A 27,681-nucleotide genomic window follows, 5' to 3' on the forward strand; every position below is an offset into this window, starting at 1 on the left:
CTGTCAATATTTTCATTCACAGCCCTTGGTGATAAATATCAGGAATCTGGGCACTGTTAGAATATATGAATATTTTACTGCATATAGTCTTAATTATGACTTTTCCATATACATGCTCAAATCATCACATCTATAGTTTAATGAAGTCAACCATTTTATGGAATTTAATGCTGCTTATGATTAGCCATATATACCGATATACTTATTTACATCTTGTTTTATTCACTTAGCACCACAAAACATGCATTTATCTTGTCCTCATTTAGTCTCTATACTGTAATGTTCTAAATGCTGCTCTGATTCAATCCTGGGATGAAGGCCTGGATTTTTAACAAACCACTTTCAGGATTCAGTCTGGACAAAGGACTTGTTTGAAGTTGGTGCCTTAGGAATTTTCCAATAACTTCTGTGGTAAGCCTTTTGGTATATACACGTCTGTCAGCCATTTTGAAAGCGGACTCATGAAACCATTACAGAATTGTTCTGTCCTCACAAGCGCAGAATAATCTTTTTAATTTATTTTGTTTATCCTTATAAAAACATCAAGCTGCTCACTCCAGCTTTAGTTTTTACCCATCTTGTCTCGCAAACCAAATGTTGATTTGAAAACAGAGGAAAACATGTTTTTGTCCATCAAATGATTTGAACACACAACCTTTTAAACATCTAACTCACATTGTTGCATTTGTTATAATCACCCACAAGATTCAGAAAAACAGCATTTGGCAGAAATCAAATTACTCCGTCACGTTACACCACAATCACTGATTATACAGACTAAATAAGCATATGCTCTTTTTTGGCATAAAAAAAAGGTTTTGATAGAATGGTGCATTGATTTATTTTGATGAAAAATGTGGTAACTACTTGCTAACTAAACTAAACAAAATGATAACTCAAGACCATACATCCATGACACCGGTTTCAATCTTAATCGGCTGTGGTGACAAATGAGAAAAATTGCAAATAAGAAAAACAATTCAAATTAAATATAACAAATGGGTTCATCTTGTAATTGAGTTGCGGTTTCCTTTTTAAAAAGCTCCTAAAAAAGGGCACTATAGCGGGACCTCGCTACTTGGCGGTTCCACGTTTGCGGGTTCAGAGCTTCGCGGGTCTAAAAAATAATAATAATTAAATAAAATAATAAAAAAAATAAATATATATATTTATATATATATTTTTTTAAGCATTTTTGAAAGGGCGTCGCTACTTCACGGATTTTCTTTTTTTGCGGGTGGTTTTGGTCCCCATTAACCGCGATAACTGAGGGATTACTGTATTACCAATAGTGTTGCAAACTCTGTTAAAATTCTTGAAAAATGTCTATGGGGACTGATAATTATTAAAGGAAAAGTAAACTTTGTAAAGGAGACGAAGAGTGGGGAGCAGAACCAAATTAATATAAAAGGGTAACTGAAGGGCCCACTTGTTTATAAGCTTATCAAATTTTGCAAACGTGTACATAGATATAGAACAGAAAACAACAAGAAACTTGACAATAGAGTGACTAATTATGAGCCTAAATGACTCTGAGCATATTATGTATCACATATTATATATATATATATATATATATATATATATATATATATATATATATATATATATATATATATATTATATATTCAAAGCAACGAGAATCCGGAAAAGAAGCGTGTCGACGGACGCCTTTTGTATGACAATGCACTTACCCCGCCCGTTGCTTTTTCGACTTGTCTGAGATGCCGTCCCGAGACATGAGCTTGTTAAACACCACAATGCCGATGAGCATATTCACCTGAGGGAGACAGAGGAGAACGTTTGATGAAGATCGCGGTAATGGCTTGCCGACAGGGACTCTCATCTACAATCACGTCTCGATGGCTTTGTGTTTTCGGTCGAGCTTTGCTCCAGTGGGATCGAAGATTACTTTCGAATTGTGGCCCTTATTTGGAAAAAGGAAATGACAGAGTAATCGCTAGGAGGCCTCAGCTTCTCTCCTGCGTTTAAAGTTGTTATACTGACTCCAATTTAATCAGTTTGAAAATATGTTTCTATCAATGAAACAAACCTGCTGTATGAATGAAGTATTACCATTATGCATGTGTGTGTTTTCAGTAAACTATTACTACATACGTCGTTAACAGCATGAACTATAATATATGTAAAACCTTTGGCACACGTGAAGCTTATTTATGCTGCAAGTATTCAAGGCAGACACCCAGCACGTAAAAATAAATGTTATCGTATAGTGTTTATCTTACAAGCTAAACATGATTGGCCAATTGATAAGCCATGTATAAACTACAGTAAAATCTCATTAAAATGACCATACATTACTGCACATGCAAAATCACTTTAAAAGCATATGTCAAATACAATTAATTTGCTGATTGTAATGCGTAAAGTATTTATTTGTGTAAATTACACACTTGTGTATAACGAGTACCTCTAATTTTTAATAAAATATTAATAGTAGTATAAACTGTTTCATAGCTAAAACTAAACCTTGCAAGTGAAAAATATGTGCTGCCATAATTTAAAAATCATGTAATGACAACGTAAACTATGAACAAAATACATACATAGAATTTACAACATATTTTTTTAATGTTCTTCATCATCAAATACACCAAAGAATTGTGTCCCTCGTTGTGCATTTTGCCTTTATTTATATTTTTCAGGGTAGCTTTCTGTTCTCACCATTCTCTACCATTTGACTTTGGTACAATGAATAGAAATAGTATGATAGAGAGCTACAATGTAGGCATTTTTATACGTCATCTATATTGTTGGTGATAGGAATGAGTGGAGAGGTGTTGTAAGAGGATAGTGGGATGTTTAAACACGTTCTAAGGGCTGGGCAGGGCACCCGTATGATGCGGCAGGGGTAAACCAGTGAAAGCTGTCGGGCCCTGCTGTTGAACAAAAGAGTGTGTTGTGTCACCCTGACCCGAGTGACATGGTCCCTTTCTTGTGCCCCGTTTCATCTGGAGGGACAAAAGCATGACCAACTTGGGTGCCGAGGTGCTTAACTTGTTTGGGTGTTTGGGCATTTGGGTTGGCCATTGTCCAAAAATTTGTGTGTGTGTTTTTTGCTACTTTTTCCCTTTTTTAGTTTCTTTGTTTTTGTATGTGTTTGTTTTGCTGTCTGTCACCCCTCTCGAGGGGTATAACCTGGGTAGATAGATATAATCTATATCACTAGTATTCAGTTGGATAGGATTCACTGCTCCCACCACCGATAAAAGGGTTGGATTCCAGTTGCATTTAATAATTTAAATTGTGGCCAGAGATAGTTTTCGCCCGATCAACCATTGCAACAAGACAGTAATATAATACCAAAAAACCTTGTGTATAACGTTTACCCAAACTTTGAGCTGTTTTTTTTTTTTTGAGTAAAAAGAAAAAATGTGTTTTACGCCATAAATAAGGTAATAATGTGTATGGTCGATATAGATGTATTTGCTGTCCATACTGTAATACTTTCATTTCATTTCTGTTGCCTATTTCTGTGTGGTCGATATAGATGTGTTTGCTGTCCATACTGTAATACTTTCATTTCATTTCTGTTGCCTATTTCATATTTTACCCAACTGCTGGTTGTCCTAATTCCATCATGTTTCATCCGGCAGATTCTCCAGATTAGTTCTTACCCTTCATCACTGTTTTTATGTTAACAACACGCCAGATTGCAAGACGACCTTTGTCAGGTGGGCATGTCTGGTCCCAGCTCTGAGCGCTGGCATAATCTTGCCCTGCTATTTGTCTGAGGTCTGGTTTATTAATTAGGATTTCAGTCCTGGGGGAGGAGTCGGTCACTCACTGACCAACATCTGCCTCTCTGAGCAAAATTCAATCAGGAGGATATGGACCACCCTCAATGGGCTGGAGATCTGTCATGACTATCAGTGAGACAGGTTGTCATTTGGAAAGGGTTATTTTGTTTTTCAGGAAGATTATCGTTTTGACTGACACAAAAAAAGGAAAGATATAAAGAGACAGTCAAGATCAACGCAGTGTAACCTTTTACACAATTAAAGGTTTTACAGTATAATAGTTACACAGTAATACAGTTACTGATTTATATATTGGAAATTGTTGGCATGTATTCCTAAGTTCATAGATGCTGGGATCAATTCCAACAATCAGCCTCCTTGTGTGGCGTTGTGGAGTTTGCATGTTCATCCCTAGCCTGGGTGGCTTTTCTCCGGGCACTCCTGTTCCCAAAAACATGCATTGCAGGTTAATTGGCGAGTCTATACTTCCATTAAATTGAGTGTTTGAGTGAATTATCTTTTTGTCTTTTGTGTTTGTGTCCTTTGATTGGCTGGCAACCAGTCCAGGGTGTCCTTTGCCCAGTCCCCAAAATGAGCTGGGATGGGCTCCATAACCCCCAAGATCTTGTGAGGACCAACAGCTGGAACATGAATGTATAACTGAATGAAAAATAAAACTTTTGTGTACATTTTTCATTTTATTTTGGTAGAAATACAACTATTAAATACATCATTAGCAAATTGGATTATCTTGAATTTTGCTTTGAAAGCAGCAGAGCACATCATTCCCTGCCCTCTCCCCGTCGTGATGCACATCTACTCCACTTTGGGCCTTAGGACAGCATCAAGGCCAGGTTACATCCAGGTGCCCAGCTGTTTGACCTGCTGCCTTCGAGAAGGCGCTTCAGATGCATTAAAAAATAAAGAAAAAAAAATGAGTAGCAGCTTCTTCCCAATCGTGATTAGAACCCTGTAATCCCATTTTAAGCTAATAGAGCACAATGTTCTGTTCAACTGCCACAGTGAAAATGCACATGTTTATTGTATGTCACTAATATATTGTTGTTCAACATTATTTTAAAAAATTTAACACCCTGAACCTTTCAAATGTGTTTTGCTTGCACCAAGACAAGTCCCCCACTTGTATGACAATACATGCTATTTATGCATACATTATTTGCAGTGTATAATATCAGGTTGATAAACATTGCTTTACCTTCAACACAAATAAAATACCATACGGACATTTTTTAAATGAGGTAAAACATGAATGAACATACCAACACTATAACAGCAGCAGGTCCAACAAAGGCATAAAGCAAACCTCCCTCAAGGGATAACCAGCAACTAGAAGACAAGACACATGCATGTGAACCAAACACATTGCTATCCATTTAAGTTGTTTTCCCATTGGCCGTAAGACTAAGCTTTACAGGACTGTAGCCGTTTGTTATAATCACAATCGATACAGTTAAAAAAAAAAAAATGTATATATGCATGTATTCAGTCTATTTCTATTCAGAGATCGTTTCATCTGCCACATTTTTTTCTGATAAGGGTCTTTTTCATAGGAATGCACCATGGAGATCCACTTGAGATGATCCATCTCCTGTTTCTGTTCTTTCACCAGTGCCGCCTGCACCCTGGGAGGACTCCACATCCCGCCTATTTGCGCAAGCCTACATCTAATGAAGATGCATTACTGCGGGAGGGATTGATCTAAATGCCATTTTCATTCAATCACAATAAATGTTACTACGCTCGTTCATTTGATGTCTCCTTATTGAACCTCCTGATGGTTAAAATGCCATCTGGAAACCATGAGTTAAAGTACCGTGAAGCGTTACGGGCCATTTTTCATCCGCTACCACTCCCTGCAGTGTTAATCCTTTCCAAAATAGGATACAGCCACTTTTCCAACTAAATGTGGTAAACCAACTGAGTAGTTTTCAGGAAGTTGCGGATTATTCTTTTTTCAATTAAGATTGTAACTAACAGGTAAGATAATGTCTAATGAAACAATAATTTAAACACACTACTGTTCAAAAGTTTTGTCTTTTTCATGAAAAAGTTATAGTCATTTTTTTTTTTTTAATGAAATATGTTATACAATGTCTGTGTTATTTTTTTCGCATTAATTTCCTCATTTTGTTGGCCAGTCTCAGATATGGCTTTATCTTGGGCGCTGTGCGTTAAAGGCCAGCACCTCTTTATTGTATATGTTGACCCTTGTGTTTTGTGTGTATAATTTAATAAAGCTTCTAGTTGAGGATTATAAGGCCTCTTTTCTAAAAGTAGAGACTTGAATGTCCTTGTCCTCTTTCTTGGTTGTTCAGCAGGACCTCCCACTTCCCCGTTGACTCTGTGCTGATGTCTGAAGGGAACAGTCCACACTGTTGTAGGAGATCATCAGTTTATTCATGATTTCTGACATGAAATAGCCTTAACTTCTTAGAACAAACATAGACAGTTGAGTCTCTCATAAAAGTTATTTTTTCTGGCCATTCTTAACGTTGAATCACATTCACAAACGTGATGCTTCAGATACCCGACTAGCTCAACTAGCGGTCAGTTTCATAGCCTGTCTGACCAGCTAAACTCTTTTCAGCTGTGCTAAAATAATAGCACAAATGTCTTTTTTGTTTTGTTGTTGTCATCCATTGGCCTTCTGATGCAATTAACAAACACAAAGTACTATTAGAACACTGGAGTGGTACTTGCTGGAAATGGGCTTCTATATACCTATGTAGATATGGTATTAAGAATCAGATGTTTGCAAATATAATTGCAGTGTGGTCCATTTCCAATATGTAGAGTGTATTTCTGATTTGTTTGTATAAGTGAAGAGTGGATTTTACCCGAAAATACAATACAGACAGAATGCTCTCCAAAAGGAGTGACAGCGATGCGAACAAGGTACTTACTAGCTGGCAGTGCCGTAACCTCTCGCCCTGGTAAACCCAACAGACACGGCGACAACTAAGGCTGGAAGACCTGCATGGAAGAGGAATTAAATATATCATGAACACTTTAAATAATCCAGTATTAAACAGTATAACAGCTTTTGATTTGTAGTCATGTAAAAAACTGACCTGAATCCCACCTTCGGAGTAATAACTACCTTACATCAAGCACCGCTATCATTCATACTTGTGTAATTTTAACATTTTCATAACTACATGTCTGAAAACTCTTTGCTTTTGCTTGTCAAAACATATGCATGAAGTATGCAAATCCAGTGATTGTGAATCACATGGGAACACAGTGGCCTACGTTTGGCCCATAATGAGCTTGAATCTGAAATATCTATGTAATTAAAGAAGCCTTGATTATGGCCGCCAATGGAAAGCAATTAGAACAAGAAGCATTAACAAATCAGTAGGCTGGGAGCCAGCCGGGTCTACAAACTAGCGTGGAAACATTTTAATTAGACCACAATCAATTCAGTAACATATACGGAGCCATGGAGATGCCATCACGGTCAAAATCCAAAAGGCTAGCCTCTTGTATGCTTGATCTTTTTTATCATACTTGAACCAAATCATAAAATGTAGTGGGGAAATTGCAATATGGGATGGATTCATGCATATCGTGCTGCAATGCCATCCCGCTACACAGCTTCCCATCAGTCAATGTGCGAGTACCTAGACATCTACAGCATATATTCTTCCTCCTTTCTATCAGCAAAGGCCATCAGCAAGGTGGTTGATTGGAAAGTGGGGATCAATATGGAGTGGAATGAAAGGAGCAGGTGATGATAGTGTTAAGTCCTGTATCTATGCAAAACATCTTGCCTGTGTTGTGCAGATCTTATCGTGTGTTTATTATCAAAAATCAGGTTGAAAACACAATAAAAGTGAGGGGGCAAATTACAAACAAGGGACATCTGGGTGGTGCAGAGCTGAATAAGTAGACCAAGTTAATCCCCTGGATGAATATTAAAACCCCTGTCAGCCTTTGCACGAATGATTCTGCAAACTCATGTTTGAGGGTAGAAATAAATTATATTAGAAAGTATGATGAACACCGTTTACTAAATTGAGCCTACACAGGTGCAATGTGCTCCTTATGCAAGGAGGGAGAGGCAAGAGGGGGTTAAAGGAGAGTAATCAGCAATGCAGTTTTTTTCTATGGTGGAAGGAAATAATAATTTTCATGTTAAATATCTTGGTTGGTTGGTTCTCTTTCTGTGCCTGGGTGTCCAGCGCTCTCGTGGATCTTGTTGTATCCTTTTTCCAGATGACGAAAGCTTTTATTTTGTGTTGAACTAAATGCACAGTTTAGTGTCAAATAACAAATGAAAAAGATCAAAATTGTGGACTTAGCATACACTACCAGTGTAATTACCACTAAATGTGTAATGCGTTATGTCTTTATAATTGGACATCTACAATAGAGATTGGATAAAATGCTAGTTTTTTATTTAGTCTATTCTGCACACTGCTGTTTGTTGTTTTGAGTATAATGAACCGTTTACATCATTGTCCGCATCGACTGCTCTTCTTTGACCACCACATCTTTTATTATAGATTTGCTTTTGTAACCTACATAACGAGAGAGGCCTTGCTACTACTGAGGATAAGCGGTGCAGATAATGAATGAATGAATAACGAGAGAGGGCTCTGTGGAGGGTCTCTAGAACAGATTTACATTTCTTATGAGGAGGCTTGCTCCTTTGTTTAACTAGCATGTTCAAAAACACATGTATGGCTTCTCTCCTTTTTTTGAGGGCAGGGCGGTCCGCGGATCGCTTAACCACATGGGTCGTCGAGGCACCAATGAGGACGCAATGCTGGACAGCATTCCCCACTGTTAATGATTCCTGGCCTGTTTTGGGGCCATGGAAAAAATGACACTAGTCAATTCCAGTTCATTTTCAGTCTTTCTCTCCTCCTGCCCATTGGACTGTGCCCTTTAGAATAATCCTGGTCGGTCCTGATGATCTTGTGACATGACCATACCACTTAAGTTTCCATCCGTACACAGTTGACAACAGTTCTTTGTAGGTTCCAAATTACCCTCCATTTAGTTAGTCACATGGGATAAGTAGCTGATGCCTAAGTTCCTATAGCATCGCATTTCCATGGCCTGGATGTTCCTTTCTAGTTTTGTTGTGAGAGTCCATGTCAAGCAAGCGTAGTGGAAGATAGAAGCAAACAGCGCTTGTATGAATCTGATCTTTGATTATACTGTTATTTTCTTGTTCCTCCAGATGGATTTGAATCTGACAAGTGTGGCTGTGGTTCAGCTATCCTGGCCATGGTTTCTGATTCCGACCCCTCTTTTATATGGAAGTTCCAAGATGTTTAAATGTGGTCACAGGTTTTAGCTTTCTGTGGTTTATGGTGATGTCTTGGGTATTTTTGGTCATTCATTTGTTTGTTTTTTTCTGTGCTGATTTCCATCCTATACTGGCTTGAGGCTTTGTCCAGGCGATTGACCAGATCTCTGAGTCCCTTTTTGTTTCCTACCAGTCCGGCAATATCACCAGCCAAATGGAGGTCAGTGATGCTGTATCCCCCAAGACTGACTGTACCGTCATATTGCTGCATACCTTTGGACATGATCCAAACCAGGAAGATGTTGAAAAAAGTTGTAGAGAGAATGCAGACTTGTCTCACACTGACTGTGGTTCGAAACCACGCTCCAATGGTACCATAGATCAGTACATCACTTGGCATTGACATACAGTTGTTCAATGGTCTGAAATAGTCTCTGGCCCATGTTGTACCTTTGCATGGTGGCCCAAAAAGCAGCTTGCCATACTCTGGAAAACACTTTCTTGATATCAACACAAATGTGAACAATTTCACTGGTTTTGTTGAAATTCCTCACATCGTATGTGCAGATCAAAAATTGGTTCTGCGGTGGTCCTTCCTATGAGACCCACCAGTTCTTCAACTACTATGTTTTCTGCATAATTACTTTTGATTTAGTCCATACAGATGGCTACTGTCCTGTTTGCCAGATATTTCTGCAAATATTTGTCATGATGTTGGTCATTTGCTCACCACCGTTTTGTATGTGTTCTGATGGGATGTTGTCGATTTCTGGAGAGTTTCCATTCCTTAGCAAGTTAATTGCTGTGTCTATTTCTTCTCTGAGGATAAGGAAGTTGTCACTTTCCACTGAGCCGGGATTCTTAAGGACCTCAGGGTCTCCCATTGTCACGTCTTTAAAGAGTTCGGAGCAGTATTCTGTTCATCTATTCATTATCTCTTGTTCTTCAGTTTGCTTATTCCCTGCCTCATACTGAATGCTGCTGACTTTTGCCTGTTTTGATTGATGTATTTTGGCATCTGGAAGGCTTTCTTTGACTTGTTTGAGTTGATGCACTATTTTAACTCTGAGCATTGGTCTTCAATCTATTTCTTCTTTGCTTCTCTCAAGCCTTTTCTATATTTATGGTTGGCTGCTCTATACTTCACTGCTCTTCCAGGGATGTTTCTTTCCTTCTTTGGTTCTCGCCTCATGTGGCACTGTTTGATCATTTTGTTTCCAATCCACGGCTTTATATCCTTCCAGTGTTTTCTTACAATTTATTTTGCTGCTTCAGTCATCATATCCGAGAACTTCGAGGTAAGGGTTTTGACATTTTTGTCCAAGGCAAGCAAAGGAGCAAACTTCCCGCTGATAAAGACAGGGAAGCTCTCGGCCACCTGTGGAGCTTTCAGTCATCAAGGTCAAACTTGATCCGTGGGTTTCGTGACTTCTTTATTTTCTGGAGGCGAATGTGGAAGTTCATCATGACCAGGTCGTGATTGCTTCCCAAAGAGGCTTTGAAGTTTTTGTGCACCAAGAATCCCACACCATTCATTTGCTTGTTAGCTTATCATCGCTCTAATCAGTTGTCATATCTGCAAAGTTTTTTTTCCATCTGGTCTCATAGACACAACAGGTCCAAAGAGTTATTTTAATTTTGTATAAAAGTTATTTTAACTTTCCTTGTTGATTAAAGATGTGGACATTCCATGCGTCAGTGGTAAAAGTGTTCATACTAGTTACACACTTATCACCTGCAACCTGGTAGTTAGCATTAGGTGCAGTTATTTTTGACCCAGGCGGTGACCAAGCCAGTATCAAGAGTGAGTTGTTGTTGTCCATCATGTATTGTGTCTCGGGCATGTACAGTCAGGCGGTGCTTATCCCTCTCCATGGGGTTGGGGTTTTCTCCCCCACATGAAACCGTTAGCACTGGTTTCAATGGCTACCAGTAGCAGGAGAAACAGTCCTGATCTGACTATCGTTCTAATTTTAGTATATGCGAAGCCAAAGCGGAACCCCCAAAAATAACACCAACTAAAATCACACAAACATTATCCATATTTACAGAAACATTGAGTACAATAAAGATATTCAGTTAACACAAACGTTGTCTGTACTTACCGGAAAGATTTTATTCCCAGATTACTTTAGCAGTATCTTAACATTAGCTTAGTTTAATATCAGGTATTCGTTAGCTTAAGAGCCATGCAACCTTGTGAGGAGTAAACATATTAAACTAACACAAAGTAGCCTTACACAAAACATTTTCCAATCTTATAAAGACGATGGTCTACACAGAAAACCTCAACTTTTGCTTAGCGTTAGCATAGCGATCGCATAACGCTAGCTTAGCATTGTGATCACATAGCGCTAGCTTAGCTCGACATCAGCTTAGTCTTACCCACAAACTATTGTGTACAATAAACAAACAAGACTAACAAATGAACACAGCCCAAACTTTCTCCATAGAGATGAATATGTTATGAATGGATACACAGGGAATAAAGGGTGGGCGTAGCGCTAACTTAGAATAGCGATCATGTTTACATTAAACTAACAAAACTGACGCAAACTACCACGCAAAAATATTCTCCATGTTTACAGAAATGAATCTATTATAGAAGGATCCACAAAAAGATACAGGGTGCACATATTTTGAGGTTAGTTCCCACGGATCCACAAAGGTGCTGCTCTCTTTAAGGAACATTTGTGTGTACTAAACTCTAAACATATCACTGGATCCAGTCAAAATAAATCAACCTCATTTGACAATGAAGCGTGATTAAAAAAATAATATATTAATAAACGGGAAAGACCCTTGCAGTTTGTTTTGGCCTGAAAAAACAAACGACTGACTGACAATGACAGAACCAAAGACCAGAAAATCATTGGGAAGTGCAGACCTACAATAAATGCTAATGCTATTCATTGCAGCTGGAGCAAATCAGCTGTCGCTTTAGACCATATTTATATCATTTACATTCAAGCTGAGTCTTCGACTTGTGCAAATTAAATGACAAGAGGAAACCTGTACTTTTTCATAAAAACATCAATTTGAAGAGCGCATAAAGCATCCATTAACTGGCACAGCATTGTGGCAATTTCATTTTGCCTGCTTCACCTGTGCCACCAATGACAAGAATCCTGGTTGTGACGGTGCCAATCAGCCTTAAAATAATACATTAAAAATAAATACATAAATAAAGCATCTGGTATGCGGACTGATAGATCCCTGGCAATAATTGGAAAAACAACAAATCACAAAGAGAAAATGCTGTTTAATTTGTTTGAGATGAATTGACAAACAGAAAAATACATTGGTTTTGATGTCAGGTTCATATGCATCATCAAACTATGGCTGCCTCTCTGCTTTGAAGAATGCTATTTTAAAATGTTTTGTCTTTGGAGGAGTTAGATAATGTACATATCCGAAACATGTATAAGCCTTGTCAATGAAATCAAAACAGTCATCTTTGGAATATTTGACTTTTTTTATTTTTTCAACAGATTGCGTATGGAGAAATACACTCAACTTATATACGATGGCCATCTAAAGCACCCCGCTATGTCTGGATTGTAACAACATTTACAAGTTATTTGCATTGGGAATCACATTGAAATTCAGGCTCTTTTGAAAACCACATAGGGGTACTAAAAGCTGAATAATAACTCTCTAAAAAGTAAATATAGTATATTTCCTGCAGGCCTGGGCGTAAATGTTTGCGGTGCAATGCCACAACAATCTCTCATAGACAGTCCAGACATAATATTATAGTATGAGTGCAACAAACTATTAATACTTAATCAGGTCATGAGCCTAATGTTTCCTTCAAAAAATGCATACAAATCAAACACCAAATTTTATTTAGACGGATAAAAACAAAGTAGTAGTATTAAAAGTAAAGAAATATGTAAAGCCAATAGTAAAAATGGGAAAAATAGTAGCAGTAGAACAAGTCGAGGTAATCGTTAATAGAAGGAAAAGTAGAAGAAGAATAAGCAGGGGCAGAAGTAGAAGTAGTATAATAGTTAAGTAGTGATAGAACAAGTAGAATTAGCAGCAGTATAATTAGCTGCCAGAGAAAAGGACAGCTGAGGTGCCTGTGGAGCTGCTCTGTAAATAACTCACAAATGCTGGGTCATTTTGCTTTTCTAGTAATTATATATATATATATATATATATATATATATATATATATATATATATATATATAAAACCTAACTTCCAATAAATAACCTGGAAATAATTGTGATAACATGCTATGTGTTAAGAAATGCATTTCAAACTGTACGCCCGCTCTAATTAGTACAAAAAGTAGATCTCAGCTTAAAAAAATGTTGGCGACCCCTGTTTTAGACATAGTAGAAGTAAAAGAAAGGGGAGAGGGGGTAGTACTAGAAGAAGTAGTTCAAAGTAGTAGTAGCGGTAGAAGAAGAGGAAGAAGAAGCAGCAGAAGAAGAAGTAGCAGTTGGTAAAGACATTTGACTCGTGGTAGTAGAATTGAAAGTAGTGGCAAAATAAATAGCAAAAGGAGTAAAAGTAGTAGAAAAACAATAACTAGCAGAATAAGACTCATTCATGCTTCCAGACAAGAACAGTTTTTTTAATACTAAAAAATGTGGTAAGTAATGCACTGCTCACCCCAGCCCAGGCACAGAAAACGCTTGCGAATGAGCCGCGACCTCAACTTGCCGATGACCGCCAGGTAGGACTGCCAAGCTTCCGTCAGCACCCAACAGAAAGAGGCCAAGAAGAAGAAATGGAGGAAGGCAGCAGTCACGGTACATAGGCCCTGCAGAGATAGGCAAAACTAAAAAAATACTCTGTATGTATAGCACATAAACATAAATTACCATGTGCCGTTAAATACAAGAATGACAGTGACGATTGCAAGGATATTGTCTATACATTTATAATGGCTTGAGTTACCACAGTCACTGGACTATAAGGCACACCTAAAAACTCCAAATGAGCCGGACAATTTTAAATGCACCTTATAATCTGGTTTGGCTCATATAACGCCGAACACAGTAGGTAAGATTGTAAATGCATTCTGTAATTATAGGTGTGCATTACTACATTAAGTTTTATGGTATCTGAGCAATAATTTATTAATAAATAACAATCGCTGTCCCAAATTGCAATACATTGTGTGCAATGAGATTCTAACCGTGGTTCTGCCATTAAGGGCACCAACACTTTACCACAATACTACCAGTGGTACAGATGCCAAACAAAAAGGCTTTAGAACTTAGATCATTGTCACACTATTTTACAATACAAGAATCACTGATTTCCATAGTGCATTCTGATTAAACAGTTAAACAGTCTGTCAACTTCTTTATCTGTGTGTCCATAATGTTGTGAAAGACAAAAACAGAAAACAACACATTTCAACAAAATACTCAATTATTTTAGGTATGCATACATACAATATGTCACAAAAGTGAGTTCACCCCTCATGTTTCAGCAAAGATTTCATCGGAATGTTTACTTGAACAACACTGGAAAAACATCACTTTGACACGATGAAATGTAGTCTGTGTAAAGCGTATATACCAGTGTAAATTCATTTTTCTCTACAAAAAAACTTAATATATAATCATTGGTAGCTAAAACCCTGGTAACAAAAGGTGGTGCAACCTTAAGTAAAAGTTCTTGAGGTTAAATATTTTGAGTGGCTCCCATGATTTTGCAGAACCACATTCACCAGAGCTTCACAAATTGCCACTGGAATGCTCTTCCACTCCTCCATGACAACATACTGAGCTAGGGGATATTCTAAATCTTATGCTCCTTCACCTTCCGTTTGAGGATGCCCCAAAAATGTTCTATTGCTTTGGTCATCTTAGAAGTGTATTTGAGGTCATTGTCAGGCTGGAACATTGCCCTGCCAGTTTCTGGAGGGAGGGAATAATTTTCTGCTCCAGTTTTTCACAGTACATCCTGATTTTGTGTTTCCCTTAATGAAATCCAACTCACCAATTCAAATTTTACCCCTGCAGCCCCAAACCATGACATTCCCAATATCACGCTTGAATTTAGTCACGACTCAAACATGTTTGTACTCGCCTGGTTGGGGTCACACATGCTTCACACCATCTGAGCCCCAAAAAATATTATTTGTCTCATCAGACCAGAGGGGATCTTTTCAGTAACCCATGACCTTTGTTTCAGAATGTTTTTTCATTGTCTCAAAGTGATGTTTCTTAAGTGTTGTTCCATTCAACATTAAAATGAAATATCTGCAGAAATGTGAGGGGTGTACTCACTTTTGTGACATACTGTATTCAACCAAGAGCTTATTAAAGCACATGTGAAAAAGTGGAGAGAGTGTTTAACCAAACATAATGCACTATGCAGTAAAAATAGTGTGTTAATGTCTTGAAGTCGAATACCCTTTTGTATTTCATATCTACCACTGGTAGGGTAGTGGTAAAATGTCGGCGCACTTGCCGCCGCGATCCATGTTCCATGTCTGTTGCAAAAAAAAAACAGTTTACGAGTTTAATTAGCAATACTTATCAAATGTTCAATTTTTTTCTTTGCCGTAAGTGCATAAAGACACGGTAGCTCTTACTGTAGCCTAAATGCCATGCGCCTTATATTTCGTTTCTCCTTATGTATGAAAAACATTAGACAAAAGACTAGTTTTTGGGGGCGTGCCTTATCATCTGGTGCACGTTATACTGTAGAAAATACTGTGTTGATCCTCTATACATTCTGCCTAACAAGTGGACATATCTATATTTCAGATCTCATTAAAAATAACTGTAAGAAAAAAAACTTAGCATCATCCACTGTGCATCATTGAAGAAATTCCATCATCTTACCTTGCTAAGCGTTTGTGATTGTCCCACCAAAATCAATAAATTGGAGGCCAGGATGGAAAGGCAAAAATTCACCAGGATGATTGACCTCTCGGATCGAATATACCTTCAGAGCACAGAATTCCAAATGAATTTAAGACCAATTTCACTTATTGACCAAAATCTCAACCGTTCAATTTTTTATTCCGGTGCATGGTTAACTATATTGTAGCCTGAACCCATTAGAATAAAAATAATAATTGGGAAAATACCTCCAGAAGGCAGCATATATAAGGAGCAGGATGAGCAGAGCCGAGCAGGAGACCCCACAGCCCACCATGAGTGGCACCGAGGGCATGCTGGTGGGACCCATATCCTGCAGAAAGGGATGTTAGCATTAGCGAGAGAATCCCACAAACATCTCTCATAGGCAGTCCAATAGGGCTGCAACAAAAAGTCGATGTTGACAATAACCAATATAGAAATAGTCAACAATGAATTCCATTGTTCGACTGTTTTCGCCAATCACATTTTTCCCACAGAGTGGAATCTCAACATACATTTAATCTCTGCTGAATTGCAAATACTCAATAGCCAATAGTGTCTCAAGCAGGAACAAACATACCGAAATTATGGTGTCACCGTCAACTACACATACCAAAACATCTAAGGTTTTCGATTATTTTAGGTAAAGTTTGCAAATCAGACCTTGCGTATCATGGCGTTAGATTTGTGACACACGATCATTTAAAAAGCATGCTGGGCAGCTAAACGAAACTGAGTCTGACTCGCCTTGGTAAAATTCAAGTAATGTCCAAGCTAATATGGTTTTAGTGACATACATTGTACATATTTACTCCTATATTTTGATACATATAGTCCCTAAACATGGACTGAGGTTTATTTCTGGAGTTATGTCTCTACTGTCCTAGCACAGTACATATACATTTTTAAATTAATTTTCAGTATTAATCCGGAGTATTTTCTATAAAATATGTATTTTTCACCGTACCCATTATTTTTGTGTTCATTTGCCACATAAGTAAATTGGCTTCATGGTAAATTCACCCAAAAAATATATTTGATTATTTGACCAATAATTTCAATAGTAGCTGACTAGTTGACTATCAAAATAGTCACTCGTTGAAGCCCTACAGTCCAACAACATGCCCCACCGCCACCTTATCGGGCTCAGCATTTGAGTTCTCAATTATGCGCTTGTTTTTTTTTTCCTCATCGCAAAAGTGTCTCAATGCAAATAAAGGTTGCAGGAAGTGTGCACACATGCCAGGTAATTGAACGATTGTTTGCCCAAGAGTGTGTCCGTGGAAGATTAGAGAAGGAAGTTCAGCTGGCAAGTAAGGAGAAAACCGTAAAGGAAGAGAGAAAACCTCAGTTCCAATTCTATATTTCTTTTTCTATCTTGCTTTGCCCGTTCGTCTTAGGAAGTCAATTCCTCTAAAAGAAAGTGGAATCGCCTGGAATATAAATATGATTCTCTCACAAGCACATTGAGGGAAGTTACCAGATAGAAACACTCTTCATTTATAATCTTGAGTTGTCTGATTTGGTCAAAAAAATTATAAAGGCTTTGAGAGGAAATGCATAAGTTAGTTTACAGTAGGGTTCTCCAAACTTTTACAAGCCGAGAGATACTACTTTGTTACTAATTCTCACAAAAGGCACCCAGTTTGATATGCATTTCTAAAATAACAATTTGTCATGTTGTTACTATGTTATCTCTAGGTTAAATAGACTCAGTTAAGCACCTCAGCACACCTTAGGGGTACCCTGGTGCCCGCGGGCACCATGTTGTAGACTCCCGGTTTAGAGAATTCACTTTGGGGGCCGACGGAGCTGGGGCCTGGGTGAAGTTGCGCAAAATTGGGTTTTGCACAAAAAAAAATAATGATAAAAAAATATTATGGATTTCAAATATCGGTTTGTTTAAATCTAGTACAAAATAAGATCGAGAACAAAACAATATAAATGAAAAATACTAAGAAATTATTTGAAAATAAATCAATCTATCAGAAATAAATTAATCCATAATCCGCTACGATCGTGTATTATTTAGTACTCCTAAGAGTTAAAAATGTAATTTATTGAAATAAATATGAATATGATTTAAATTATTGGAAAAAAGGAATTATTGTACAAATGTACTTGACTTAGAGGAAGAGGGCGGCAGTAGCTCAGGAGGTAGAGCGCTCGTCTTGGGATCAAGGGATCCCAGTTCGAATCCCGGCTCGTCTGTGTTACATGTCGAAGTGTCCTTGGGTAAGACACTGAACCCCTAATACCCCCAATAAGCAGGTTAGCGCCTTACATGGCTGCAAGGCCGCTATTGGGAAATGTGGGGCACATTGTAAAGCGCTTTGGGAAGTCATTGACTTGAAAAGCGCTATATAAATGCAGATCATTTCATTTCATTTCATGACATAATTGAAGAAAAATGGTGCGTTACGGTCACTTTGAGTCTCGGTAATTTTTATTCTTACTTGTGATTTTTAGCACTCATTTTCGGTTCAACAACAGAATACAGCGACATCCAGTGATTAATCAGTAAATATTTTCCCTTTAACTTTCATATTAAGGCGTGGACCTGAAACTATCATTTCGAGGACTAAAATTGGAACCGAACGGCAATTTTGAGGTTTAAATGAATATATTTGGAGGAGTGTTAGAGACCCTATTAACAAACCACACATTATCAGCCAGTGAATGTCATGATTGCCGATTGAGCGCAGCTGCGGCGGCTTAATTTGCGCCAACAGCCCGGACAGCTGATTGGCTGTCACTCTCTTTTTAAACCCCCTGCTTCCTCTTGGAAGCCGTCAGATCGTTATGCGAACTGTTGCATTCAGCTCAGTAAGCCCTTTTGTCCGACTCTGGTTCTGCCCTGCGTTTTTCTGCCTGATCTTTGTTGCCAACCTGTTTCTGGACATGAAAACACCCCGTTCTGCCTGCCTGTTACCTGACTTGTTTTGCCCCGTTACCTGCCTGCCTCCTGCTACAGACCTCGCTTACGGACTCGACACCACCTTTGATCTCCAGTCCCGGCCAACGACTTGCTATTCCCGCCTGTCTCTGATCCTCTTCGCCAGACACGGAAGTGCCATTTCCGCACCGCTCGCTCCTTTTGTCCTTCAGCCATCGGATTGTGGAAGCAAGCCTTACTCTCCCTCTTATTTAATAAAAACTGAGAAAACGAGCACTATTGGGTCCTGTGTCCGTTTCTGGTCTGTTACAGTTTATTGAACAAGCTGACTACTCTTGAAATCACTTGAGGGAGGTAAATGTTTTGTTTTGTTTTTTTCACCATTTGTAGAGAGTAAAACATGTTTTGCTTCGAACAAAGACCTTTCATTCGGAGTGTTTTAAGGACAGATATTATGATTGTTTATTTATCAATTGACATATTTAATAAGCTAAAATGTATAAATAACTATCTTAAAAGCAGGTTTCACTTTTAATTTTCACTGTTGTCCGTTTAAAACAGATAGCAAGCGGCAAACGGCCCAAGGCCCACATTTTGATCTCCTCAGAAAATGGGGTTAATGATTGTAATAAGTAAATTGTGCACAACGTTAGGATCACTTCGCGCTCGGGTTAGCCTCTATCAGACAAGGGTGAATAAAAATCTTCCGTCTTGTGTATTCTAGCCTACTTACATCCATAGATTGTCCTCCAGCTCCTGGTTGTGTCAATTTGTACAACAGTGTTTTTTTTAATTAGGTAAGTCATGAGAGTGACGCAATTATGTGCCTATTTTCATTACATTACAGTGCGAAGAGAGAAATACAAATTCGGCTGCGGGCTACTGTTACACGCAAATGTCCCCCTCCCTTTGTAGTTTAGACTATTGCTTATAAAAGGGTGGAAAGAAGAAAAAAAACAAAGAAAACACAATCACATGGATTAGTAAGTATGCACAGCTTTACAAATAATGATAGTAGACTTTCAAGAAAGCATGTTTAACCAAAATATTGCCACTTTCAAACATACTACTCATGTCCCGAATGACTGGTGGTCGACCCAAATGGAGCAAAAGCCAGAATGGTGGAAGATGTGCTCAACAAAGGATGGTATTTTTCAACAAATATCAGGAACAACAGACACAAAGAAACCAGGTATCAAAACAAATTGCAAAGTGCTCAACTCCTAAATAAAAACAAACCTAACATGGTATCAGAAGACAAGGGGCAAATGCAATGGACCGACACAGTTTGCCGTCCAAGCAGTGAATAGAAGACTTAGGATAGTTAGAGATAGTTTGGTAACTGATCCTGATAACTCAGGCTAAGTCCAGGTACTCTAGTATTCTGTATATTATTACAAGCGAACGTATGAATCTTCCAAAATTGGGTGACCAGGAGTCAGAATCTTAAATGTAATTTATGTTGCTAGGAAGAGGTATTCATTGTTTGTTTTTCCAAGTTTTTCTTTTTTCACTACCAAACGAGTGCAACGTGAACAGGGCTAACCGTACATTTTGCAGTTCGGAGTCAACACAACCAGTTTAGGGGCTTTTCCAGCCAACAACAAGACTCCAGAGCCCCAAACTTTCACTTGAGTCAAGAAATATTAAATTGACTTAAACAAAGGCAATAACTCCTTCAAATCAAACTCTTACGATCCCTTGGAGGATTTTCATAGCAATGAGTCCCGACATACCCAGGAAGCTCCCACTCCCACGGTACTCATTTGGGAAATCCGGTTGCCTCGCTTTATGGTATAGTGGCATGACCTTAATCAATCAACTCCTCTGCTTTGTCTCCAGCACTTACAGTATTGCTTCGTTGATAGACGTTCCCGACAGGGGACACACGGAAATCTCAGAGGCTATAGAAAGTAAACTGGATTCACAGGCTATCTTTCACTCCACTGTAAACATGCCATAATGGCAGCACTGGATCTCAATCCCAGCCAACAAAACCTTTATTAGTAAACATAGAGGTTAATCCTCAGACCCCAACTAGGCCTCTGCACCTTGATGGTTACTGTTGTGTCCTGAGATAAGCTTGCAGAGCTGAGCTGACCACACTACAATTGTAATAATGTAGCTTCTAGAATTCTAGATGTTCACACAACACACGATACTGTCTGGGCTAGACAGTGTCACGTGGTTCCTAATGAATTCATTCAATTGCTCTGGGTTTAAGGGAAGCCAATCTCGACTGAAATCGAAAGCTTACTGAGGAAAACCTTAAAGCTATGGAGCACACTTAGCGCTGATCCCAGCAGCTCCTGACTAAGTGCCGTTGACACAAAACCACTGACCCATACCTTCTGGTTCTAAATGCTTGCCTTAATGGTTTGTTCCAAAAGTCATTGTCAACCTAGTTGTTTGGTGAAGGGGAAGGTCAATGATACAAAACTTTGAAAAGTACTAGACACCAACGCAAAGCGGCTAGCACAAATAAGAAAACTGTTCCAACAATGTGGAAAGGGTAGGGTTATTGAAAACAACTTGGTCAAAAATCTATGCCTGAACTAGACTATCTACCTACCCTGGTAATATCCCTCGAGAGGGGTGACCGACAGCAAGACAAACACATACAAAAAAATGAAGATAAAAAACTAGACTAGAGATTAGAAATATTGCCAATCTATTAACCATAGCCAATTGCTTATGAAGAAAAAATAAACTGTACAGACACAACATGGCATATATTTCCACACAACAAGACATTTCATGTAGAATACAGCGACAATTTTATCAATCTATGATTATGTTGTCGTCTGCTACGAGTGACTGAGGTGATCTGGATTAGAGCCAGATGGGCAATACAAGATCGGTCTTGCAATGAAACAACTTTTTTGTTAATTTATTTTTCCTCTACAAAAGTTGGTATATGGTGTTCACCATTTAGATAATCAAAACGTGTAAAATACGGGTAATGTGTCTAAGTTGACAGGTATGATATTGACACAACATTAACGGACGATATTGTGTGTCACAAAATTAAAAACCACAAACATTAGATATAAGAATTGGAAGCTAGCAGGTATGATTTTCTGTTAGTTAAATTCTTCAAAAGCCCTTGAAAATCCTGAAACCCTTGGAACAACAAAAGCATTATGATGGCATCCCAAAAACCATTTTCCAGTTGGTAGATAGATAGATAGATATATAGATAGATTGATACTTTATTCATCCCGTAGAGAAATTCACACCTCCAGCAGTATCCTTTGGTTGTTTATTAACAGATTAACACGATAGCAACAGCAGCGTGGATGACGTCACACGCTAGGCCAAAAGTTTGACATCCCTGCAGCAGATGGAAATCTTTGTGCCTAGGGTTACACAACCTTGTGTTCACATAGATAGCGAGTCCACCTCCTCTCCGCTTCCTGCAGGCTTTCGTGTCTCTATCTGCCCTAACAGGGCCAGTTCCTATTTTCTTCACGAAAAGGACAGCAATGGCTCTAATCTCCAGTATTTCCTTACAAACAAGTTTTGGGGACACTGTGTGTGTGAGTGCGCAAAGAATGAGAAAAGCTCCTGGTAGCTCCACGTTAGGAGCTTATGCTTAAAAACTAATTTCGGTGCCAATGGGAACATGTTGCCAATGTTAGCAACTAGTTGCCAGTATTTGGTAGGATAATTTAAACAGGGTTTTGATGGCGGCAGTTTTGCATTCTTGACTTATTTCCAATAATGTGCGCAAAGCCTAACGAATTATACAGATTACAAAGCATATAACTTTGAAATTGAAAGAAATATAAGTAGAGACAAAATGTGGCTAATTTTATCTGCACTTATTTGTTGATATATTCCCTCTTAAGCTAGAAGAGCTTTACTATGGTGCCCAATACATTATTTATTAATGCGGGAAATTGAAAAGCTGCCTACTGATTCATCCATCCTCGTTTCCTCCTCTGCACTCTTTTTTTTCTTTGCTAACTGACACCATCTGGATGATACGTTTTGATGAATAAGTTTTTTTTTTTTTTTTTTTTTCGCGCGCTCTATTTTAAACACAATAGAGAAAATGCTCTATCGTTTGCATTGAACGTTTAGGAATATTGAACTAATGGAAACATGGAGGAAAAACTAGCATTCAAGCAAAAAATACTAAAATACAGGCTTGTCGAAAGCTAAATAAATAGCACTTAGTGGAAATGGGGAGAGTAGTTAGTAGTCTGATGAAGCAAACCACAGAGTTGCCAGATCTTTGCAAAGTCCATTAACACGCTACAAGAGACTAGGTCAATCTATAAGAACACAGCATCTGTGCTCCAGTCCCCCAAACAACTAAAAAGCCTTTTTCAATCATGACAAACACCCACCACTAGCCATTTGGACTATTTTTTGCAGGTTCTACCTCATGTAAAACCACACACAGTCCCAATAAAACAGTCTGTGTCCTTTGATGCCTCTTTTGGTTTATTGCATGCACATCAAAAACTGACCTTTAAAGACTTGGGATCAAAAATGTGCAACAAAATATGTCTCGACAAGTGCAAGGCGGCATTAAATCGGCCGCAGTGACAATGTTAAATAACGGCCACGCTTTTCGATTCTCAGGCGTTTACGTATGCATGGGAAAGGCACTTGTTAATAAATCAGACACCTTGAATTCAAACTCCAGCTCCATCATCCATCAAAACCTCGCTATAATGACAAGAAGTTGGCACCCGGATCCCGCTGCAGTAATCTGAGCAACAAGGATGCCATCTAAATTTATACAACGCTAACAGCTCACTGACCTGACCCTTGATAGTAGCTTCCTAATTAGCCCCTCCCAGGTGCCAAAGAGTCTATGAGATTATGCAGTGGTGACTCACCGGCTCTTTAGCTTGCTGCGCTAACACAGCGTAGGTGGATATCCTGCTGCACAGGCATTTGGTTTGGACAGTGGTTGATGTGAACGTTTGGCAGCCTTCTATGCCCCAGTTTTCAGCACCAGCTTCCCTAGAGGTGGGGAGAAATGGTAGAGGAGGGGGAGTTGGGTACAGGAGTGGGAAGGGGACACAACGGGGATTGTAAGTATCACATGGCCACATCAATCTATAGGAACATTCACCTGTAAGGGAAAGGAGGTGGGACAAAAAGTCTTAAGGGATAAACCGTTTTCCACTTTTGGGTTCACAAAGTTCTTTTTAGCCTTGTTGTCATTAGCAGTTACTGTCACCGAACTTGTTCCACGTCTCATTTTTTAGCTACATAACCATCCGCTTGTTCTTTTCAAACATGTTCTTTTTTGAAATAATTACAAAATAATCCTATAACCTTATCTGAGAAATCAGCAATCAAAGTTAAGATACTCTCTATAACGTACTTTTAGGTTTGGATCCTTTACCTGTACCTTAGGCAACATTTTTGTTACTTATTGAAGTAATGGGCTACCATTTGGATTTACATGTCTAAAATAAGAATAAGTTATTAATATGTTTTTACTCTGACATTAACAAGTTGTAATTATGAGAAGTTAAGTCAAACACTAAAAAGCATGTCAGTTAGATACCAAATTACTAGAAAATTGCAATGACCTATCACTATTTTAAGAAACTGTAAACAAGCTATTCAGGTGTCCTCATCAAAAGCAGGGGTCTCCAATGAGGTAGCCTCCTGCTTTTGATATGTCAACTGAGAAAACATTGTTACTGATAAATTGCCGTCCTCACAGAAAATATCTAATAGCTTAACAGGTCCTTTAAGTGAGCAGAAAATGGTTGTTTTAATGAATACATTTCTGAGGAACGGGGAACATGTTTCACATAGATACATTAACCCTTTGCCGAGTATGTAGCAATATCTAAAAGCTTGTTTTCAACTAAAAGTGGTGCTTAGAGAACCAGAGACTAGGAATCCTATAACAAGAAAACAGGTCAACACAGTGTAAGTGGTATGTGTGGCAAAGAATGTAAATTGAATCTACCTGGCGAAATGATGTGTTACCATAAGATCTTTACTGCACTCAATTCATATTCGTACCAAGAATGCATTGACAAGACACATTAGTGAGTAGAAAAGTCACATAAATATAACCTACAGCATGTTAATTATGTGTACCAAAGATGTCTTATCTAGAAATATTTCGATTACGAGTGATAATAATAGACTTGGGCCTACGAATCGGATGTCTGCGATTGGCAGGCAACCATCTGTACTTAGCTTCTTGACGAACGGCAACTGTGACAGGGCCGAGCTTTCTTGAAACTGTAATGAGGATGAGGGGTTAAAAGTGCAAAACAAAAACAAAAAAAAATGTTTTTCTTTGACGTGTTTTACTGTTTACTTAACGGGGTGTTTTTCAAAGAGTGAATCCCTTCACCAGTGAAGGACTTGTATGAGGACTGTAATGCGTGGATTGGTAAATTACTAGAAGGGTACGGGTTGGCACTCGTGAATTGCATATCTGTGAAGTAGAGGTTATTTACGTTTCTGCGTTTCTATATACACTCCTATTTCATGTGTATTAACAACAACATCTCAAACGGTGACTTATTTCTTTAGTCTAAAAATTTAAAGCATTTCTTCCTCTTAGATGTAGGGGCAAAGCTTCCTCCTTGGTATCACAATCACAGTTGAGAAGCAAGGATAAAACAAATCTGTTTGGTTCAAACCTCGCCTATAAATACATACGGGTGGCTCATCTCCAGGTCTTGTTTGCTGCACTAGAATGAAGCCAACAAATCCTCAAGTGATGGACCGATGATGCCTTTTATATCAAGGTCCTATCAAACACTGAAAGCGACTGATGGGAATCTCAATCCCTAGATTTTGATGTGATCCGAATGTAAAAGACAAGGTGCTGATGATTTTGAACCAGGTCTTTAAGTGGTTTGAAGTTTTAGCCCGTGTTTGCTAAGATAGATTTCTGCTTGATCATTTGTCAGCATTTGTAAGTACATGTAATTACTGACATACACAAATTCAGATTAATCAATGTTTAGACTGTCACATTTGGCCATGTGTCATTGTTTTTTTTTGTTTTGTTTTTTTTCAGAAAAACTAATGTCCATCAGTGCTGACAGAATGCCTACTGCCGACAATTGGTTTATTATGGATTCCATCATCTTTCCAAATATATTTTTTAGTGAAGTTGGAAGCTCTGAGATACGGTTGCAATATTGAATAGCATCATTGCATATACAAACATGATTGTATGATTTTCTTTTCACTTATAACCTCTTCATCATTTCAGTCATAATTAACTTCATAATTTATTTAGTTGCAATTTGGATATTCTTCATTGTTTCATTTGTGTTTTGTTGTGTAGACGACCGAGGCCTGGGCTCATCATATCAGTTCCTATTCAAACGAGTTTGAAAAGAGACACCTCTTCCCAGTGGAAAGGTCCTTCTTTGTTTCGATTTTACAAATGGATTGCCCTTCAAGTATAAAATATTTCTGAAGAATAAAACTGATGATAAATTATTTCATTTTTATGACATTATCCTTTTTCTCCCTCAAACGACCACTTGGTAACTACAGCATGTGATGCATATACTTGAGATATTGGCACTGAGTAATATTTCTCTAAGTCAAATGTGGATAAAATGAGGGGATTTTATCTACCCTTTGTACATTTAATGTTTTTATACAACACTGTGCATTATACGTTATTACAGTGATTGCTTGCTAAATGTAGTAGTCTGACATTTTGACTGCATACTCATTTTTACCCGGAATATTCTCGAATGAAACCTTGAAGAATCCGCTAAGCTTTTATTTCGTTCATCTCACTACCGGGATATAAATCGAACACGCGGAGGAGGAAAAGCCCTTCCTTCTTCAGTAAAAACCCAGAAAATAAATTAATTGTTAACACAGCTTGGCTCAAAAACATTTTATGATTCATTCAACCTCCCGTGGTAAAAAAAAAGTGTATTATTCTATATCACACGACATCAACATGATTTCCCCCAAGTATGAGGGAACTTAACGCTATAAAGCTTAGATACATATACAGTCGGGTTTCTCGTGCTCGTAATTGCTTGAGTCTAAATCCCCGATGATCCAGATCGACACGCTGACACTTCAAAGACGAAAGGCAGGAAAATGAGCTACAATGATAACAGACTACGGATTGTCAAGAACGTTGAAGAAAAGACACAAAACAGACAGAAGGAGATCAGGGGAATATGCTGGGCTTTTAACTACATAGTCAAATCCTTCAAAGGGAATCAATCGAGTTGCGGAAATGTTGCTAAAAACCCTTTTCCCTTACATATGCTGGCTTTTCTTCAGTTCAAGTATATAGACATGCTTTTGATTCACAATTGAATTTTTGTTATTTAAAGGCCGATAAAGGCCGTGAGTGAGTAAGAGTTTCCGAAGTGGTCAAATTTGTGGGACATGCTTGTACAGTGCTAATAATTCCGAGTCAATCTCAATTGTTTTTATTTTTATGATCTCATTTAAATAAATGTCAATGACAACTGGTCTACTCTTTGTTTTCTGGAAAACAGATCCCAGATGTACAAACAGGTGCACAGCTACTTGAACCTCCTTTTTTCATCTGTTTAATGTATATGGGGGCCATCATAATGCAGCATGGTTAAAATATAAGCAGGTTCATTGCATTGTGATAATCTGAACAACTGTTGTTTGCTTGTGTCACTGACAAGGAAGGAAGATTTTATTAAACCGATGTTAGCGTTCAAGCTGTTGTTTTATGGAGTTATGTGTTCAACCATTCGTAGACCTATTTGTGGTGAGTGACTCATAAACGTTCTTATTGTTGTAAATAACAATTGAATTGAATAGAAAGTGTAGTTTCTTTGTGACAGGTTTCAGACCTGAACAAATATAAGTGTATTGAAAACAGCAAGTATATAACAAATGCATAAATACAAATATGCACTACGCATACATGTTTATTAGGTTTTT

At 38.2% G+C, this 27,681-nt stretch overlaps 1 protein-coding gene across 24 annotated transcripts in view; it reads right to left on the reverse strand.

Moving 5' to 3' along the window:
* Positions 1-27,681, reverse strand: part of adgrb2 (adhesion G protein-coupled receptor B2) — a 264,320-nt gene that overhangs the window by 61,126 nt on the left and 175,513 nt on the right. For all 24 annotated transcript variants that reach the window (XM_088329155.1, XM_088329165.1, XM_088329151.1 and 21 more), the window contains 7 exons: positions 23,631-23,757; positions 16,109-16,212; positions 15,861-15,963; positions 13,669-13,819; positions 6,686-6,755; positions 5,042-5,108; positions 1,695-1,780 (listed from right to left, as the gene is read on the reverse strand). In XM_088329155.1, the coding sequence (XP_088185281.1) occupies positions 1,695-1,780; positions 5,042-5,108; positions 6,686-6,755; positions 13,669-13,819; positions 15,861-15,963; positions 16,109-16,212; positions 23,631-23,757 (708 nt within the window). The remainder of the gene's footprint in view (positions 1-1,694; positions 1,781-5,041; positions 5,109-6,685; positions 6,756-13,668; positions 13,820-15,860; positions 15,964-16,108; positions 16,213-23,630; positions 23,758-27,681) is intronic.

This window comes from Urocampus carinirostris, chromosome 2, assembly GCF_059441175.1.
Source record: "Urocampus carinirostris isolate Australia breed hairy pipefish chromosome 2, RoL_Ucar_1.0, whole genome shotgun sequence".
Classification (NCBI taxonomy): domain Eukaryota; kingdom Metazoa; phylum Chordata; class Actinopteri; order Syngnathiformes; family Syngnathidae; genus Urocampus; species Urocampus carinirostris.